General features: G+C 50.2%; 1 protein-coding gene across 2 annotated transcripts; it reads left to right on the forward strand.

Moving 5' to 3' along the window:
* Positions 1-851: 851 nt before the first annotated feature.
* Positions 852-18,544, forward strand: IL1RN (interleukin 1 receptor antagonist). 2 transcript variants are annotated; one of them, XM_028137392.2, is made up of 5 exons: positions 852-1,017; positions 13,521-13,572; positions 15,206-15,294; positions 16,280-16,392; positions 17,339-18,544. In XM_028137392.2, exons 1-5 carry the CDS (start codon positions 1,008-1,010, stop codon positions 17,549-17,551), a joined length of 477 nt encoding a protein of 158 aa, XP_027993193.2. In that variant the 5' UTR covers positions 852-1,007; the 3' UTR covers positions 17,552-18,544. The 2 variants fall into 2 exon arrangements, with proteins under 2 accessions (XP_027993193.2, XP_008158476.2); XM_008160254.3 differs by lacking the exon at positions 852-1,017 and having other exon boundaries at positions 13,390-13,572.
* The last annotated feature ends 1,042 nt before the right edge of the window (positions 18,545-19,586 follow it).

Consider the following 19,586-nt stretch of genomic DNA (forward strand, 5'->3'; position numbering starts at 1 on the left):
GTATCTGGCCTTGAGGTCAACGTCACACAGGCACCGGGAATGTGGAGCCTGAGGTAACTGGAAAAGGCATGGACGCCCTTTGCTCCCTAAGCCATACCCCAACCATGTGATCCTCACACCACGAAGAACCGCACACACCCAGGAGCCTTCGCGATTGCTGTTCCCTCCACCTGGAACATGTTCCTTTTCTTCACCTCACTTCAGGTCTCAGCTCAACATCACCTTCTCTGAGAGGCCTCCCTGACCATTTTCCCTACAACTCGCACCCACCTGGATGTCCCTCAGAAACATCATGTTTTGATTTCCCTCGTAGCACTTAGCGTCATATAAAGTTGGTTTATTTATTTCTTTCCTGTCTGCCTTCCTCCATTAGAATATCAGTGAACTTGCCCAGCTAGCATGGATCAGTGGTTGAGCATCCACCTATGAACCAGGAGGTCATGGTTTGATTCCTGATCAGGACACATACTTGGGTTACGGACTCGATCCCCAGTAGGGGGTGTGCAGGAGGCAGCCGATTTGTTTCTATTTCTCCCTCCCTCTCCTTCTTCTCTCAAATCAATAAAAATATATTAAAATGTAAAAATTAAAAAAAAAAGAATATCAGAGACCTTGTCTGGTTGGAGGAGTGGCTGGCACACGGTCCATATTGTCTTCATGTATGGACCCATGCATGAACTGGTGGCAGTCGGGTGGGGTGGGCACACAGGTCCAGCCCCACTGGTCCAGCTCAGTTCCTCACGTGACCTCCAGTCTTACGCAGATAAGAACCAGTTTGGCTTCTGTTAGCCTGAGTCACTGTTCTGGCAGTAGGGCCTGGCCAGCCTGCGTGGGTGTGTGGAAGGCAGCTGCGCTCTCCTGCCTCTCCCCAGGTCTCAGGAAGAAGCAGCAGCTCACAGGAGTCAGTGGTGCACAGGTACCGCCTCGCGTCCTTTCTACACAGAAGCCCGGGCTGGAGTCAGCGGCTGGAAGACCTCAGAAGACCTCGTATTCTCTCAGGTCCAACCATGGCTTCAGGTAAGCTCCTTCCACTCTTGTATTTCTGGAAAATGTCCACCACTGGTGTTTGCCAAATGCTTTCAGGTTCTGAGAAGCAAGCTTCCAGGGAAATGGCAGGGGCGTGGAGCTCCAGGTCTGCCTGGGCAACCTGGCCACCGCGGAGGCCACAGCGCCACAGGGAGACCACGCGGTTGTGGTGCCACCAGCAGGTGAACAAGAAGCTGGCCTGATGGGAGGAACACCTTGGCACTCCTAGAGTCTATTGCTCATTTCCCCCTGTTGATAGAGATATAGGAATTGGGGAGGTATTTCTTTAAAATGAGAGGAAAGACAGTATAAGCTTAGAGGAACACTGAGAGAAGAGGGAATTGGCCACAAGATCTGAGGGGTAACAGGGAGGGTGTCAGCTGTCATGAGTTAATTCCAGCAGATGCTTGTCCCATGAGAATGCGGGCCCAGGTAGACAGAACTTCTTATTTTTCAAGAGTCAGAGATCATGATTTTGGTATGTGTAGTATTTTGATTAAACAAAGTGATCAAATAAAATAGTCTATGGGCTACCAGTTTGCAAGCTCTGGTTAAGATCTGTGTGGGAAAAGAAGTGCTGACTTCAAACTGAAGTATGGGTGATAGAAACAAAACCACTTACAATTTGTTTTATATTATAATAAATATTGATTAAATGATGGTTTCATTAAAGGCAAGTATTATAGGTTCCTGTATTTCATTTTATTTCTGTTTTTTTCTATGTCATGTTAGTCTTTTAAGCTATTTATTCTGTTAATAATAACTCATAAGCTAGAAGAACAATAATAAAACAGCTAAAATCCTAATATATAAAAACCCTGGGCTGTAATGACCCATAAGGACCGAGGCTTGACCAACTGGAAGTCAGTCCTGCAGTCAGTCCTGACTGCTTCTGCTGCAGGTGCAGTGCCCCAGCACTGATTGCTGAGCAGGCTGCACATCAGAGCCAGAGAGAGGCCTGAAGAGAGAAGCAGGGACTGATCCATTACCTCTGTGGCAGCTTTTGATTAAGCACTTCTCTCTCTCTTTCTCTTCCAGTCTGGCCAGCAGCAGGGCCTCCATTTCTCTCCAGGCCTCCACTGGGGCTGCTGATCAGCCCCATCTTTCTGATCAGGCTCTGTTGATAGGCCCAGAGATGCTGACTGGCATAGAAACTGCCCAATCAGAACCAAATCTGGGTGAAGTGTGAGAAACCAATGGCTGCCTAGGAGGCGGAGCTTTTGATGCTGACTGGCATAGAAAATGACAAATCAGAACCAAATTGGCTGGCTGAGGAGGGCAGTTGGGGGCAAGATCAGGCTGGCAGGGGAGGGCAGTTGGGGGCAACCAGGCCGGCAGGGGAGGGCCATTGGGGGCAACCAGGTCAGCAGGGGAGGGAAGTTGAGGGCAAGATCAGGCCAGCAGGGGAGGGCAGTTGGGGACGAGATCAGGCTGGCAGGCAGAGGGGTTAGGGGCAATCAGGCAGGCATGCAGGTGAGCAGTTAGGGGCCAGTGGTTCCAGATTGTGAGAGGGATGTCCGACTGCCAGACATCCCCCACGGGGTCCCTGATTGGAGAGGGTGCAGGCTGGGCTGAGGGAACCCCTCCTTCATCACAAATTTCATGTACTGGGCCGCTAGTATATATAAAGGTCTGTGTGGGGCACAGAAAATATCTTAGGATTGGTGTCTGAGGACACAGTTTCCAATTCTAAGTTGGCCTCTAATGGGTAAACTATTTTTCCTTCTGGGTCTCACTTGCCTCAATATCAAGAGGAGGTTGGCCAACCCCCAGGGTTTCATGAACCCAATGCAGGTATACCTCAGTTTATGGTGCTTCATTTTGTTTCACTTTGCAGATACTGCATTTTTGACAAATTGATCGTTTGTGGCAATTCTTCGTCCAGCCGGTCTGTCAGTGCCATTTTTCCAACAGCTTTGTTCGCCTTATGTATCCACGTCATGTTTGGCATTGTAATATTTCAGACTCTTTATTTTCATATGTGTTATGGTGATCTGTGACTGGCGATGTTTGATGTCACCATGGTCATTGCTTTTGGCACCACATATAAGACATCAAAATTGATAAATGTTGTGAGTGTTCCCACTGCTCCACCGACTGGCAGTTTCCCTGTCTCTCTCCCTCTCCTCGGGCCTTTCTAGTCCCTGAGACACATCAATATTGTAATCAGGCCAATTAATAACCTTACAATTGTCTACAAATTCAAGTGGAAGGAAGCATCGCACACCTCCCCCTGGTGACGATGCTGTGAAGATTATTGAAATGATACTAAAGGATTTAGAATATCACATATGCTCATTGGTAAATCAGCAGCAGGGTTTGAAGCACTAACTCCAATTCTGAAAGAAGCTCTACGTGGGTCACATGCTATCAGACAGCTCTGCATGCTACCGAAAAGCTTTTGTGAAAGGTGGAGTTGGTTGATGTGGTGAACCTCATTGTCTTATTTTAAGAAACTGGATAGCCACCCACCTTCAGTAAACACCACTGATCTGTCAGTGGCCATCAGCATCGAAGCAAGACTCTCCACCAGCAAAAAAACTTTGACTTGCTGAAGACTCAGATGGTGGTTAGCGTTTTTAGCAGTAAAGTATTTTTAATTGAGGTATGTACATTGTTTTTTAGACATAATGTTATTGTACCCTCAATAGACTAGAGTAGATACATAACGTTCATATGCACACAAAAAAGAGGAAAGTTTGTGTGCCTCACTTATTTGTGGCGTGTGCTTTATCGCCGTGGTCTGGGACCAAACCTGCAAGATCTCTGAGATGTGTCTGTTGTAGCAAAAGTGTCCATTGGGCTCACTGCAAACCAGGTGCTCTGCTGAGCTCTTCACATGGTTTATCTTATTTAATCCTCATAACAACCATGTGGGAAGGACTATCATTGTTCACATTCCATAAGAGGAAACTGGGGCATAGAGAAGTTAAAAGCAATTTGCTCAAGACCAGGCATTGCTGTAAGGGAAGGAGTCTGGCCTGACTGCAGACAGTCTGTCTCCCCACTGTGCTATGCTGCAGGGGCCTGAGACCGAAGGAGACCATGGAAGGAGAAGTGCTTGGTGAGCCACAAGGGACTATTCCAAGGGAAGCAAACCCCCACCTTCCTCCAGGGAGTGGAGCAGTCTCTAGAGTGATGTGTTACTATATTAGGCCATGGGCCTGTGCATTTTTCCAATGTGTAAAGAAGGATGCTGAGACCCTCCAGACTGTGAAAAAATTACTATACTGTGAAAACATCACTGCACCTAAAAATGATTCCTTACAAAATACTTTAAGACACATGGATGCTAACTAAATGCATTTGCACTTGAATTGAATTGAATTCAGGAGACAGTGCATGTAAGCCCAGTGAGGACTCCATTTCCTGGGAGGAGGAATCCCTTCTCCATCTCAGGCCAGGGGCTTGGGTGGCACCTTTGTGGCCATGCAGAGGACAGGGCTCTGAGGAGAGAGGGCATGGACAGTTGCTTGGTTTGACTAAAGATGCGGGAGAGCACGGACAAGGAGCAGATTGTAGATGGGCCACCCAGTGCACAACTTGGGCAAGTCACCTACCTTACTGGGCCTCCGGGCCTCCCTGTACCACTGACTCAGGATAAGTCCTTTTTAGGACCCAAGTTTGAAAACAATTTTAAGCTGCTAGATATTGACTATATAGTGATTACATAGTTGGAGGCAATTAAATATGAATTGATTAATTTAAAATTAATTGTTCACTACTGTATCTACTATGGTCTCTTTTCTTGAGTGGAAAACTCAAATTTGGGGGGCACTCTTGTGTGCTTTATCTATATATCTATTTATCTAATAAAATGGACCACATCTCTGCTGCTCAAAACAAGTTGAACAGCCCTAGACGGTGTGGCTTAGTTGGTTGGAATGTTGTTCAGTGCCCCAAAGAGTTGCAGGTTCAATTTCTGATCAGGGCACATACCCAGGCTGGGGGTTTGATCCCTAGTCAGGTGCATAAGGGAGGCAACTAATCTATGTTTCTCTCTCACATCAATGTTTCTCTCTCTCTTTTTCTCCCTTCCCCTCTCTATAAAAAATAAATAAAAACATATCATCTGGTGAGGATTAAAACAAAAACAAAACAAAACAAAAAACTCACTCTGAACAGGCGAGATACAATGCTTGTGAATTGTACCTGCAATTTGGGGCATCAGCCACCAGATGGCGATAGCACTTTTTAAGGGCTCATGTAGTATGGTGACCATATCAGTTTTCCAAGGACTGAGGAGTTCCCAAGATGTGGGACTTTCAGTACCAATAGTGGGGAAGTCCTGGAAAGACCAGGGCAAGTGGCCACCCTAGTCTGTAAGCAGGGAAAGAGCTTTCTCCTTAGCACATGTAAGGTTTTAGAACCATCCTTTCCTTATACCAACACAAAACAAAACAAAACATTAACATTTCAAAGCAATTATGGAGTAAGCTGTTGGTCTGTAAAATATGAGTTGAAACTGAAATGAACACCGTAAGAACAAATGTAATTCTTGCTTCTGTGAACTGTGAAATGAAGCAGAGAAGAAAAGCCAGCTGCCGCACTGGCAGGGCAGCAGTGTGGGGAGGAGTATAGGAACTGGTTCAAATCCTGCCTCAGCCAGAATCTGGGCAAGTGATTTAATCGTTCTGAGCATTGATTTCTTATTCTACAGAGTGAGTATATGTATTTGCCACTCTCAAAGGTGTATGTAAACGTGCCAGCCCCGCACAGCTTGTTATTGTCATGTTTTGAGGACCACGTGAGATCTGTTTGAGAAAGGAGAACACAGAGCCTAAGCATAGCAGGCAGAGACGGCTCTCCCAGCTCCAAGAGCCCATCCCTCTCTTTCTGCCTGGGAGAAGCTGCCTTATAAAGCTTATCATCAGAGCCAAGACGGCAAGAGCAAACATGTCCCTCTGGAAACCCGAGATAACTAGAATTAAAAAAGAGTGGTGTTCAGTGCAGATCCACATCAAACCCAGAAGCTGCTGGACCAAACCCATCTTGGAAGAAGCTGAGCAAGGACTCACTGTCGGTTGACCACTTAGACCTGGAAGGAGAGAGGGTTCAATAGCAGCGATTGTAACAGTCGGCTTTACACACACACACACACACACACACACACACACACACACACACACTCCCGATTGCCCTTCACCGGCTGGACAGCAGATATGGTCACCCTGATGCTGCAGCTTGGTGGGCAGAGATGCCCAGGAGAATCTGACCAGCTACTGTAGGGAGCTTCTAATAAACTGCTGATTTGGTGAAAATGGACTTGGCTACACGGCAGGACTGGGGAGTTGACTGATGCAGGAATACCTCTCCCACCTGGCAACTGTCAAAATGTTCTCTGTATCTATTAAGTCTGTTTCTGCTTGTTCGTTTATTTTTATTTTTCAGATTCAATTGTTGATAGATATGCATTTATTGCCATTTTATTGTTCATCTTTTTAAATCTTTTTTTCTTCTTCTTCTTAAAAAAGACACTTTAATATTTCATGTAATATTGGTTTGGTGACGATGAACTAACTACTTTAGTTATTTCCTGTCTGGGAAGCTCTTTATCTGTCCTTAGATTCTAAATGATAGCTTTGCTGTGTGGAGTAATCTTGGTTGTAGATCTATGCTTTTCATCATTTTGAATAATTTCTTGCCAATCCCTCTGGTCTGCAAAATTTCTCTGATAGTTTTATGAGAGCTCTTTTGTAGATCAGTGGTTGCCAACATTTTGGACTTCACTGAACACCAATGGTCCCCGGACCAACGGTTGGGGACCTCTGTCGTAGATAACTGTTTTTCTCTTGCAGCTTTTAAGATTTTCTCTTTGGCATCAGCCCTCACACTGAAGGGTCTCAGGTTAGATTCCCAGTTAAGGGCACATACCTAGGTTGCAGGTTTGATCCCTGACCCTTGTTGGGGTGTGTGCAGGAAGCAACCAATTGATGTGTCTCTCTCACATTGATTTTTTTTTCTCTCCCTTTCTCTCTCTCTCTCTCTCCCCATCCTTCCCTCTCTTCTACTCTCTCTGAAAATCAATGAAAAAATATCCTTGGGTGAAGATTAACAACAACAACAAAAAAATTCTCTTTTTGTCTTTAACTTTTTGCACTTTAATTATGATGTGTCTTGGTGTGGACCTCTTTGGGTTTGTCTTTTTTAGGACTTTCTGTGCTTCCTGGACTTGTGTGTCTTTTTCCTTCATCAGGTTAGGGGTGTTTTCTGTCATTATTTTTTTCAAATAGGCTTTCAATTTCTTGCTCTCTCTTTTTTCCTTCTGGTACCCCCATAATGCAAATGTTGGTACACTTGAAGTTGTCCTAGATGCTCTTTACACTATCTTCATTTTTTTAGTATTCTTTTCTCTTTTTGCTGTTCTGATTGGGTATTTTTTGCTTTTTTATATTTCAAGTAGTTGATTTGATCTTGACTTCATATACTCTACTGTTGATTCCCTGTAAATTAGTCCTCATTTCAGTTAGTGTATCCTTAATTTCTGACTGGATCTCTTTTATAGTCTCTATGCCCTTTTCATACGATTAAAATTCTCACTAAGTTTCTTAAAGTTCTCACTAAGTTCCTTGAGCATCCTTATAGCCATTGTTTTGAACTCTGTATCTGGTGGCTTGTTTGCCTCCATTTCATTTAGTTCTTTTTCTAGAGATTTCTCCTGTTCTTTCATTTGGGAACTGTTTCTTTGTCTCTGCATTTTGTCTACTTCCCTATGCTTGTTTCTATGCATTAGGTAGAGCCGCTGTGTCTCCCAGATTTGGTAGAGTGGCCTTGTAAGGTAGATTCCCTGTAAGGCCCAGTGGCATAGCCTTCCCAGTCACCTGAGCTGGGTGCTCCAGGTGTGTCCCTGTGTGAGCGGTGTGCACTGTCCTGTAATAGTTGAGCCTTGATTACTGTTTGAGACACTTGGAGGGATTGATCCCCAGGCCAACTGTCTGCAAGAATTAGCTGTGATGATAGCAGAGTTGCTCCTGTGCAAGAGTTGACTCTATGAAACAGGACTTGCTTCAGTGAGGCTTTGGTGTCCACCAAGTATACTCCTTGATGAGTCACTCATAGAGGTGAAAGGGTTATAATCCAGTGTGGTTAGAAGTTGTCCACTAGATGCTCTGGCTTTGGGGCTTCCTGGGAGGTGCAAGGTTAGCCAGCACTTGTGCACTACCCAGGCCACCCAGCACGAGCTACAGAGCAATCTGTAAATGGCTACCATTTGTGCTGGGCTTGGAGGTACCCAGACAGGTCAAGTTACAAATCAAGGCTACTACCGCTAGTGCCAGGCCTGGGGCCACTTAGCAAGAGGTACGGGGCATGCCAAGGCCAGAAGCTGCTTATTAGAAAGATGTTAGGAGAGTCCGAAGCATGAGGCAGGAGCAGCCATTTGTACGAAAAAGCCACTGGAAACAGCTTCAGTGGGCCCACAGTTTAGGTGGAGCAAACAGTCTGAGTCAGGTAGGTGAAACTCAGATATTGTGCCTGCCTGTTGACTCTGTCTGGGGTGGTGGTGGGATCCAAAAAAAGAGAAATGGCCTCCTCTAGCACTTTTGTCTGGCAGAAAACTGACCCGCGCCCCCTCCCTCCCCTCCACCCCCAACTTTCACCCTGATGCCAGACAATTGAGTTTCTCCTGTATGTCCCTGGTTTCATTCAAATTGCTCCTCCAGTGCTGGAGCTCAGAGGGAGTGGGTCCAAGTAAATCCATATATGGGCCCTTTGAGAGGAATTGCCTGGGACTCCAGCAACCTCCATCTCAGCCACAATCCCCACTGGTTTTTACAGCCAGAAGTTATGGGGACTTCTCTTCCTGGCCCTGGAACCCTGGGTTGGTAGGCCTGGTGTGAGGTTGGGACCCCTTACTTCTCAGGAGGGACCTTCGCAGCCAAGACATTGCTTCCTATTTTATTTTATTTTTCTCTTTTATTTTTTAAAAAATATTTTTATTGATTTCAGAGAAGAAGGAAGAGAGAGAGAGAGAGAGAGAGAGAGAGAGAGAGAGAGAGAGAGAAGCATCAATGATGAGAGAGAATCATTGATCGGCTGCCTCCTGCATGCCCCACACTGGGTATCGAGCACACAACTTGGGCATGTGCCCTGATCAGGAATTGTACTGTGACCTCCTGGTTCATAGTTTGATATTCGACCAAAGAATCATACCAGCCAGGCTGTGGCTTCTTTAAATCCCTAGTTGTATGACATCTATTCAGCTAGATTTCAGGCGATTCTGAATGATGGTTGTTCTGTAGTTCAGTGACAATTTTGATGTGGATGTGGGAGGATTGGAGGACTGCATCTACCTAAACCACCATCTTGACAAGAAATGTTCTGGCCAAGGCTTTGAGGAACTGCAAAGGCCCAGCGTGTTGGAGCTCAGCATTGGGGCCTTTACCCCATTTGCTGCGCTGAACACATTTGCTGGTTTCAAAAGCTGTGGCTGGTCTTTGAACAGACTTGTGGGGCTTGGGGATGAGGAAGATAACATTTGCCTTTATCTCCCACTGAGGAGGAGGGGCCTGGATAAACGCTGCAGGTTTGGGCTGGGACCCTGGAGAATGAGTAGTGGACAGAAGTGGAGCAGTCTACACAGTGACTGCATCATCTCCAGCCCTGCCTGGGGGAAGGGCACCTGGGCTGCAGCGCCCTGGCCTCACTGCCCAGTGGAAGCCAAAGTGAATCATCTCTGAATAAAGACAACTTCATCCAGAGCCTCGTGTGATCCCAACAGTGTTTGCTATACGGTGTCCAGCAGTCAGCAACCTGTTGTCAGGCACAGACAAGGCAACCTGCACAGGAACAAAACAGACAATAGGAGGAGGCCCAGCGGAGCTCCAACGAGGAAGTTATCAGGAGCAGCCTTTACATGAACCACAAATAAAATGTTGAAAATGTCAAAGACAAGATGGAAACTTTTGGCAGACAACTAGAAACTACAAGAAAGGAACCAAATGTAAACTGCAGAATGGAAAGACACAATGAACTGAAACAGAGAGCGTGATGGCGTTCATGTGAATGTCGCTGTGCTGAACGCTGTATGGGCATTCCCTGCAGGGGTCCCCCTGGAGACCTGCCTACTGCCCCTCCTGGGACGTGGACAGTCTGGTGTTCCTGTCTCTCTGTAAGTGGGACTTGGTCGTTCCTGCTGTCACAAGTGTCCTGTCAGGGAGGGCTCAGCATGGAAGGCACTTGACATACCTGTGATGCCTGCAGCTCAGAGGGAGGGACAAGAGGCAGCTGGGAGGGCCAAGCCCACTGTGTAATGTAGTCATTGGACTTAATTCAGGAAGCAACGTGAGGGACTGAGCTCTAGAACTGAGAATAAGTTTAGTCAGAGGTTTCCTGTGGGCAGAAATTGTAGGGACATCAACTGTCTTAAGACGGAACCAAGAGTGGAACTGTGGCCAGAAGCGTGAGTAGAGGAGGGAGCTGCCCCTCCTTCTGCTTCCTCCCACACCAGGGAGTGAGGGCTGGAGTGAAGGGCAGTGTAGATGGTCAGGGCATTGTGATTGCCCTCACCCACTTTACCTGGGATGAAAAGCACACTCAATAACAATCCATTGTTTGAGTATTTCCTCCGTGACCAGGTCAGGGCTAAGTACACCATGTGCAGCACCTCAGTCCTCATAGCGACCCATTGCAAGGCATCTGTTAATAGCCCAGCTAATGGATAATGAAACTTGGACCAGGAGAGCTTGGGCACATACATGTCCCGATGATCCAGTTGAGGAATGATGAAGGAGGACGAAGCCTAGGTTGCCTGACTTCAAGCCAGGCCCGAGGAATGCCCACCCAGACCCAGAAAGGCCTGTGGGCCACTTCTCAGGTGCAGTGGGCAAAGGGCACACAGGTGGGAAAGTTGGGAACCCAGGCTTTGGCTCTCCAGGAAATATCTGTCTCTGAACTTGGGTTGGGGGCCAAGGAACATACCCGGGAGCCAAACTGTGGGCAGGCCCTTGACTGTGGGTTCATACACATCACCTCCCTAAAACTAACAAAAAACAAATCGCCCCCTGGCCCTCAAAGGCAGATACCATTTCTCAAACATGCTTCAGAGAGTCAATGACTCCCACCAACTCAAAGGCTGTGGCAACAGAGCAGGGCAACTAGGAGCCATCTGCCGCTCCAAGCAAATGCTCAGGGAGGTGATACGGTTATTGCAGAAATATTCCATTTGTTCTCATGAGGAGCTCTTTAAAGATTTGGGAAATTCTTTTGTAGCCTTCCTCTTTATTTTTTTATTGATGTGTATTGACATATATTGATTTCGGGTGTAAGACACAATGATTTGCCTGTCACCACACATGGTTATATAATTTTTTTCTTGTGATAAGAACTTTTAAGATCTACTCTCTTAGCAACTTTCAGAGTGACCTCCCCTTGGAAGGGTTTACCCTCATTTGGACATAGACTCTGATTTGTTGATTAAAAATAAAGTCAGACTCATCACATCGACGGCTTCAGGAGGCTGGCCCTGGCTGGGAGTCCTATCTGTGCCATTAATGAGCTATGTGACTTAGGCAGGTCCCTTTCTTTCCTGGGCCTTCTGGGTCTTCTTCCAAACAGTGACCGGGTAATGGGGGGACTGCCGAGCTCTCCCCAATCCTGAGACGCTGAAACCTGTTTTTACACTGACATCTACTCCCATCACTCAGGCCATGGAGAACCCTTCCTGCCTTTGTTCTTTCCATAAATACCAGTGTGCTTACCTTAGAGTTCCCCTAAGTCTCTAGGATGCAGTAAGGAAGGACATTTATGTTTATTACTGCCCACTCTGGACCGGAACTCTCCCTTCCCTTTCCCTCTCCTCCCCTCCCCTCCCCTCCCCTTTCCTTCCTTTCCCTTCTTTTCCTTCCTTCCCCTCCCCTCCTCTCCCCTTCCTTTCCCTTCCTTCCTCTTCCATTCCTTCCTTCCCTCCCTCTTCACACTGTGGGGAAGACATGATAGGCCTCATTCTGCATGTGAGGAGGCAGAGCTGAAATCAGTGAAGTGACTTGTTCAAGGCCACACAGGTGGCTATGGGCGAGGGGCAGAGGGGGATTTGGACCCACTTCTGACCTGGTGCTGAGTTCACCCAGGGTCCCAGAACCATAACCTCAGAGACGTGAGGGCAGGAGCAGAGCTGGTGTCAAAGCCCCTCCCAGGCAGCTGGCTCTGGAGCAGGAGTGGCAACCTTCAGCAAAACCGCCACATGTTTCTGTAAATAAAGTCACACGGAACTCACCCAGCTTATTCAGTGACCGACTGTTGACTGCCTTTGAACTACAACTCTGAGTTGAGAAATCACAAGACTGTGTGGCCCACAAATTCTAAAGTGTTTACTATTTGGTCCTTTTTACAGGATGTTCACAGCCCTGGTCCAGAGTCCAGCTAGGTCGTCCCTCCTTCTGTGGACACCACGTGACAGGAGATGGTCCCTGTGCTCGGCCCTGGCACTCAGCATTAGGAAAGGGGACATTTTTACTTGGATTCATGGTTTTTTTAAAATTGAATTGATTGGGGGGACATTGGTTTGCAAAACTATACAGGTTTCAAGTGTACAACTCAACAAAACCTCCTCTGTACACTGTATCGTGCACACATCCCCCCAGGGCAAAGTTTCTTTCCCTCCCCATCCCACCTCCTTTGCCCATCTCCTCCCACCTCCACACCCCCCTTCCCTCCTCCTCCCAGCCTCCACACCCATTTTGCCCACCTCCTCCCAGCCTCTACACCCCCCTTCCCTCTGTCCATCAACACTGTTGTGTGTGTGTGTCCTTGGGCTACGTATATATGCTCTTTGGCTAATCCCCATCATCCAGTCCCGCCTCCTCTCCCCTCTGACAGCTGTCCGTAGGTCTGTTCCATGTATCCATGCCTCAGGTTCTTCACATTTGTTTTAGTTTAGCCAATAGTCCCTGGTCACCTGTCAGGCAGATCACAGTGTTTGGTTATGGTTGTGCTTTTCTTTTCTTTTTCTTTTTTTAATATAATTTATTGATTTTTTTTTACAGAGAGGAAGGGAGAGACATAGAGAGCTAGAAACATCAATGAGAGAGAAATATCGACCAGCTGCCTCCTGCACACCCCCTACCGGTGATGTGCCCGCAACCAAGGTACATGCCCTTGACCGGAATCGAACCTGGGACCTTTCAGTCTGCAGATTGACGCTCTATCCACTGAGCCAAACTGGTTTCGGCATGGTTGTGCTTTTCTTCCCAGGAACTCAGTGAAGGGAAATGGAGATCTCCATTTTGGGGAAATTACACCGGGGAAAAGGGGAGGGTTGGTTACAACACTGTGTTGCGACACCCAGCAGGCCTGACCGTGACAACAGCAAGTGTTTCTCTTTTTGGAATTGTGAAGGCATTTCCGTTTCTCCTGGTTTGGTGAGTGGCTACCTTCTTTATAAGCAGCTCCTCTGGCCCAGAATGGCAGTCCTTGTTGCACGAGGCACCCCAGGATGGAAATCTGCAGGTGCCCCCTCAGTCACCTAATCTCTCTCCTCCTCTTCCTGTTCCCTTCAGAGACAGCCTGCCGCCCCTCAGGCAGGAGGCCCGGCAAGATGCAAGCCTTCAGGTAAGGCCAACGGAGGAGGTGGGGGACGTGCCACAGCCCCTGCCCCCCATCTCTGTTGGGTGGGAAAGGGAAGTCCATTATTGCAAAAAGGGGCGGCCATGTGCGGAGCCTGCAGGGCTTGTGTTTGAAAATGTCCCAGATGTGCAAGCGTGGCTGGCTTTGAGGCCTGCCTGACTTTTCCAGAGACTCTGGCAACTCAGCAGGTGACAGACACGTGCCCAAGAGCCTGGCTAGGGTTTGGGCTGAGTGTGCTGGGCAGAGAAGCAGAGAGGGTGCCAGGGGCAGGGTGGCCCGGGTTCTAGATGATGGTTAGCAGTGTCTGTGCTCATGGTGGAAGATCCTGCCCCCTGGAGCCTCAGTTTCCCCACCTGTGACAGGGGGTTTCCAATGACTCCCTGCCTGCCTAACAGAGAGGCTGTGAAGGTCACAGTGTGACTGTGCTCTGTGAACTATAAAGTGCCCCAAAGGGTTGTGATTTTCAGCGATTGGGTCAGGAGCTTTGTGAGACGTCACTGACCATCACTGCTATGAAGATGACAGGCTGCGACATGTCTGCACACCCCCCCTGCCCTGCTACCCAGGATTGAGCTGGTCTGGGTGACTTCACCCCCAGCACTGGGTGTCTCTGGCTGTGGCTGCAGGACAGACTGTGTGCGTGTGTATCCAGAGGTGGGAGGTTTGCTCTGCCTTCTCCTGTGGGCGGGGAGCTCCAGGAGATGCTCCAGGAGGCTCCAGTCAGGGCTGTTCGTCCCTTCAGATGGACACTCCTCTGGAACTAGAATAATTACAAAAGGTCAGTTGCGTCCACATGCAAAGAACTTTAGTTTGCCTGACCACCCACCCAGCTCGTGGGCTCCTCAAAGCCCCCTGGAGAGGCGGGGCTGTCAGCCGCCCTTCATAGGACAGGAGACGAGGCACAGGCCAGGGTCGGGCTGGTGGGCAGCAGGGAGTGGACGGGCCCTTCACCAAGAAGAATGGACCAGGAGCCAGAAACAGGCTCCTGGGAGAGCTGGACGGGAAGCTGACCGCTTCCAGGGATGCTGCCCCTGCCAGACCCAGCACAGGCCCTGGTGGTAGAGGACAGGCTCTGGGACAGACCCCCGGGTCACTACCAGGTCCTCTGTGCCTTGAAACACAGCGTTCTGCAGTGGCCACTGGTGTCAGATGACTCTAAGTGTACATTTAAATTAATAGCTAATAAACTTAAATTAATAAAAGTAAAATAAAATTTAAAAATGCAGATCCTCAGGCGACCACCTTCCAGGAGCTCAGTAGCCATGGTGGCCGGTGGCCCATGTGGGGCAGTGGACAGACTCTGTGTCCCCGGCAGTTCTACTGAAGGTCCAGGCCCTGGTCCCGGGAACTTGCGGAGGGGAGCAGGGCCAGGAGTGGGCCTGTCTCCTGACGGGGGCCACCACAGTTGCCTCCTCATGCTGTGGGTGGGAGAAACACCCCTCCCCGGCAGAAAGTTGGGTGCAGACTCAGTGAGCTCAGTGAACTCTGGTGAGCTCTCTCCACCAGCACCTCCTCTTATCTACAAACTGACCTTGCCTTCAGTGCGTTGGGTGCAGACTCAGTGAGCTCAGGGCCGGGCACAACCTTGTCCAGTACAGCGGCCCCTTTCGCTTTTCAGAATCTGGGATGTTAACCAGAAGACCTTCTACCTGAGGAACAACCAACTAGTTGCTGGATACTTGCAAGGACCAAATACGAAACTAGAAGGTGAGTGGCTGCCAGGAACACTGATGTGTCGCAGCCTGGGTCTGCAGCACTGTGGCTCCTGATCCGCTGGGGAGGCCGGGCCACTGGAGGGCACAATTGAGGGCAGGGAGGGGGAGATATAGCTGGGGAGCCTCCACCTGCAGGCACCATGGTCGCAGGGCCACAGCTCTGGGGGTAGGGGTGCGGGGGCGGGGGTAGAAGGCTAGGTCGAGCCTTGCCTTCCTCCTGCGCCCAGTCAGCCCCCACGTACCTGTGGTTTAAACTCTCACTTACTTCCACAGTGAACACAGCACACACAGCTGGGCTGGGTCCCTTCCTCGTGCACACAATCAGCAAGTTCAGGGCCAGGTCCCAAATAAGCCAGATGGACTCGGGCAGCCGCCCCAGTCTATGCCTCAGTTTCCCTTTAATACCATGAGGGCGGGCAGATGACATGGTGGGAGAGGGTCAGCACTGGCCTTCTGGGATGCTTCCACATGCTGTTGGCGGGCTTGGCATCCCCTCCATCTCCTCCTGCTGCCTCTCCTGCTCTCCACGCTCCCCGCCCCCCGCATTGCCTCGAGGGCAAGACCCGCCTTTCCAGTTCTGGTATTGCTCCTAATAAACACGCTGAAGTGAGGCCCAGAGACACTGAGGGGAGAGGTGGGTTCAGAGCTGCCAAGCCCTGGGGTCCCTCTCAGGACCTCATGTGCACTTTTCCCTGCCCATGAGCAGCACACCTTGACCTGGCGTGCAGGTCTCTGGGGATCGAGGGAAGATAGACATCAGGTGGAGCAGAACCTAAGTCACTTGGTCCGGAAGAGCAGCTAGGTGGTTGCTCTTGGTTGGATCTTCTGCTTGGATGCAGACCAGAAAGATGGGCCCCACAGTCCTTAAGACCTTGGGTTTAGTTAGGAGGACAGAGGAGCCCTGGGAAGCATCCAGGCTCTCTCCACCAGGACCTCCTCTTATCTACAAACTGACCTTGCCCTCTGCTCTTCCTCAGAGAAGATAGATGTGGTGCCTGTCGAGCCCCACGCTGTGCTCCTGGGCATCCATGGCGGGAAGCTGTGCCTGGCCTGCGTCAAGGCTGGTGATGAGATCCGGCTCCAGCTGGAGGCAAGTACCTGCCTGGTAACAGCCACCCCAACCAGGGCCTGCAAGCGACGGCATGTGCTCTTTCTGTGGGCTGTCTGGGGTCCGCCGGGCTGTTCTGTTTCACATGGGGTGGCTGGGCTGGTCCTGCAGGTGCATCTGGCAGGGAGCTCGGTTGCTGGCTTCTAACAGGGATTATTCCCAAATCACACACTTATTAAATGTCTGCTTGCATCACACTGCTCATGTGCCCTTGGCCAAAGCCTGTCACGTGGCTGAGTCTGCCTCAGTGGGGGAGGGAGCTCACAGGGGTGGGCACTGGGAGGAGGCTCATTTGGGGACCTTGATCTCTGGGTGCTGTTGCCTTGTCCAAGGGCCTCCAATCCACGAAGACTAGGCCTCTTTCAGTAAAGCCCCATGCAGACCTCTCTCTCCCAGTCCTTGTCTACTCAGACCCATGGGCTGGCATGCCATCCGGGCCTTATACTCCTTAGTTCCATGCAGTGTTCACAGGCTGCCCTCAGAACAGACGGCTCTGTCTTGGGAGAGTGCTGGAACACATCTTAACCCAAATGTAACCTTAGCCCAATGGCCATACTGTGGCACTGTCCCATTGCTCCACTCGTGGCAGGGCAACTGCCTGCTGTGTGGAGTCGGGATGGCAACGTCGGTTGGGCTACGATGCTCTGCCCACCTTCTGTACTGCCTCCTCCTTGGCACAGATCCAACAGAGCTCAGCCTCCACAGGCCTGGGCCTCTGCTGACGGGGCCGTGTGTTCATTAAACTTTCTGAGCCCTGGCCAGAGTGGCCAGATTTTCCCAAGCCAAGGTGTGTCCGTGGGCCGTGTGGTCTCCCGCAGGCATGCCAGTCAGCATCCCCCTGGCATGTCCTGGGCGGCCTGAGGCCCCTGTGGTGGGTAGAGGGGCAGGCGGCACAGGAGCGCTCACCTGTTCACCTCTTGGCTTCCAGGAGGTCAACATCACTGACCTGAGCAAGACCACAGAGCAGAACAAGCGCTACACCTTCATCCGCTCGGACAGTGGCCCCACCACCACCTTTGAGTCGGTCGCCTGCCCTGGCTGGTTCCTCTGCACGGCCCTGGAGGCCGACCAGCCCGTCAGCCTCACCAACGCGCCCCGGGAGGCCGTCAGGGTCACCAAGTTCTACTTCCAGCAGGACTAGCAGTGCTGTCACCCCGCCCTCAGCCAGCACATCCGGGCTCCTGACGCCCCTCCGCCCTGCCTGGGGTCCCGACTTGGTGGGGTCCGGGGAGCAGCTGTGGCAGGTGGGCCCCCCGAAGGAATTGAGGAGCCTGGTGTCCAACTCTGTCTGCAGCCCCTCAGCTGCCACAACCTTCATGCCACCCTGAGTGGTCTCTCTAAAGAGCAACTGGAACACCAGTGCGGCTCCACGCCCTTCCTGTAGTGTCACCTGTGCCTCCGACAGCACCGGGCCACCTGCCAGCCTGGACACCCTCTGCTCCCCCTCCCAGCTCCCCGCCTGCCCACTGTCCATGCCCAGGTCCCAGAAGCCACCCACTCACTTCCCACCAAGTGGCTCCCAAACCTTGTTTGCAAACCTTGGGATAGCAGCGCTTTTAGGGTCTGTGGCCAAATGAAAAATAAGGATTTCATGGTGTCTTCAAAGCCCACTGTATCCAATTTTAAGAGGACTTTCTTTGGGGATTGTGCCCTTCCTGGAAGGGGGTGGGAGAGCAAAACATCTGTATGTTTGTGAAAAATTTTGATGAAAACAAGTCTCCTTTTTGTGTTTCTTTCTTATTGTTGTAAGGCCCTAACCGGTAAAATGAGAAGTTAATGTACCAGGGTCCCTAATTTTTTCTTTCTGAAACGTTCCTGTAAGTCTGGACCCCACTGCCTGGGCCCGAGCACCATCTGCACTCCAGGCCTCCCCCAGCGGCTGGCAGTGCTCCCAGCACAACTGGCCCTGGTCCTCCTCCCTCCCGAGGCAAGAGCATTTCCACAGGGAGGCTGGTCGGAGATGCCTGGCGTCTGGGTGCTGCCAGGCTGGAGCAGGGACGGGGACTTGAGAGTGTGTCTCAGGTACTTGCAGGGCTGAGTGTGTGCCGGCCCTTAAGTGCTGCCTGTGTCCAGTGGGAAGTTCCCTGTTCCCCGTCACTTAAGCTCTGTTTTACAATAAAACCTTAAAAACGCATCGACTTTGCTGGCTGTTTCCATGGCCCCTGACTTGGAGCAGAGAGTGCTGGGAAACAGGATCTCCAAGGGGAACATTGCATTTGGCTCATGAGGTGGGTGCACTAGACCCTAGGAATGACTGCTCACCAGATGTTCCTCAGCTAATAGTCAGACGAGCAGGGAGTGCATCCCACTCCTGCCCAGGGTCCTGGACTTAGGCCCCAGCTGGCCTGGCTGTTTACTTGGTCCAGGAGAGTGGTGGCTTAGATCCGGTTCCAAAGACGGCTCCTTGGGTCCCTCTCCCAGGTGCCTGGGAAGGAGCCCCACCTCACCCTGCTCATAAACTCAACTTCCCGCCCAGCTTTATTTGAGGAGGAACTCTCGTTGCTAAGAACAAACTACATTCAGCAGGTTAAAAGGCAACCGATTGGAGAAAATCGTCACGATATTGTCTAGGTCTCAGATCCTGTGTGTGACGACAATGAGGCCAAGGAGGTTGGCCATCTCAGTTTCTCTTCCTTGTGTGAGAAGAGGACTCTACAAGGATGAACCGAGATGATGCGGGTGAAATGCTGTGTGTGATAAAAGGGCGTGGGGGGTTGATATGTCTTCAGTCCTGGTGAAAGGGGGAAGTTCAAGACAGAAACCTTTAAGACTGAACGGTCACAGCAGCAGCGAACACGTGACTCTGCAGCCATCCTGCCTTTCCGAGGCTTATGCGATAAGGTTAGTTCAAGGCGAGACAGGGAGCAGCCACGCACGCGTGCCCTGAGACCCTGGAGCCAATTGCTATCTGCATGTGTGCCCCTGGATGAGATAAGGTCTTGGAGCCTCAGTCTCCTCATTGCCAAATGCAGATAACCTATAGCGAATGCAAAGGGCTGCATGACCTCATTTAACCACCTTCTGTGGTAGGCACTAACACGATTTTGCAATCACCTTCTGTGGTAGGCGCTAACACGATTTTTACTAGTATTGATGCTGGAAGAGTCAGCTCGCAAAGCAATCCACTTTAAAGCCTTGTTGCTCAAAGTGTGGTCTTCAGACCAGTAGCAGCAGCA

Source organism: Eptesicus fuscus, chromosome 16 (assembly GCF_027574615.1).
Source record: "Eptesicus fuscus isolate TK198812 chromosome 16, DD_ASM_mEF_20220401, whole genome shotgun sequence".
Lineage (NCBI taxonomy): Eukaryota > Metazoa > Chordata > Mammalia > Chiroptera > Vespertilionidae > Eptesicus > Eptesicus fuscus.

What these genes read in the sequence shown, in the direction of transcription:
- IL1RN (XM_008160254.3), top strand. Translation starts at nt 13,457, where the DNA reads ATGGAAATCTGCAGGTGCCCCCTCAGTCACCTAATCTCTCTCCTCCTC. An exon ending in ACCAAATACGAAACTAGAAG is followed by an intron (nt 15,295 to 16,279) that starts GTGAGTGGCTGC and finishes GCTCTTCCTCAG; the next exon opens with AGAAGATAGATGTGGTGCCT. An exon ending in AGATCCGGCTCCAGCTGGAG is followed by an intron (nt 16,393 to 17,338) that starts GCAAGTACCTGC and finishes CTTGGCTTCCAG; the next exon opens with GAGGTCAACATCACTGACCT.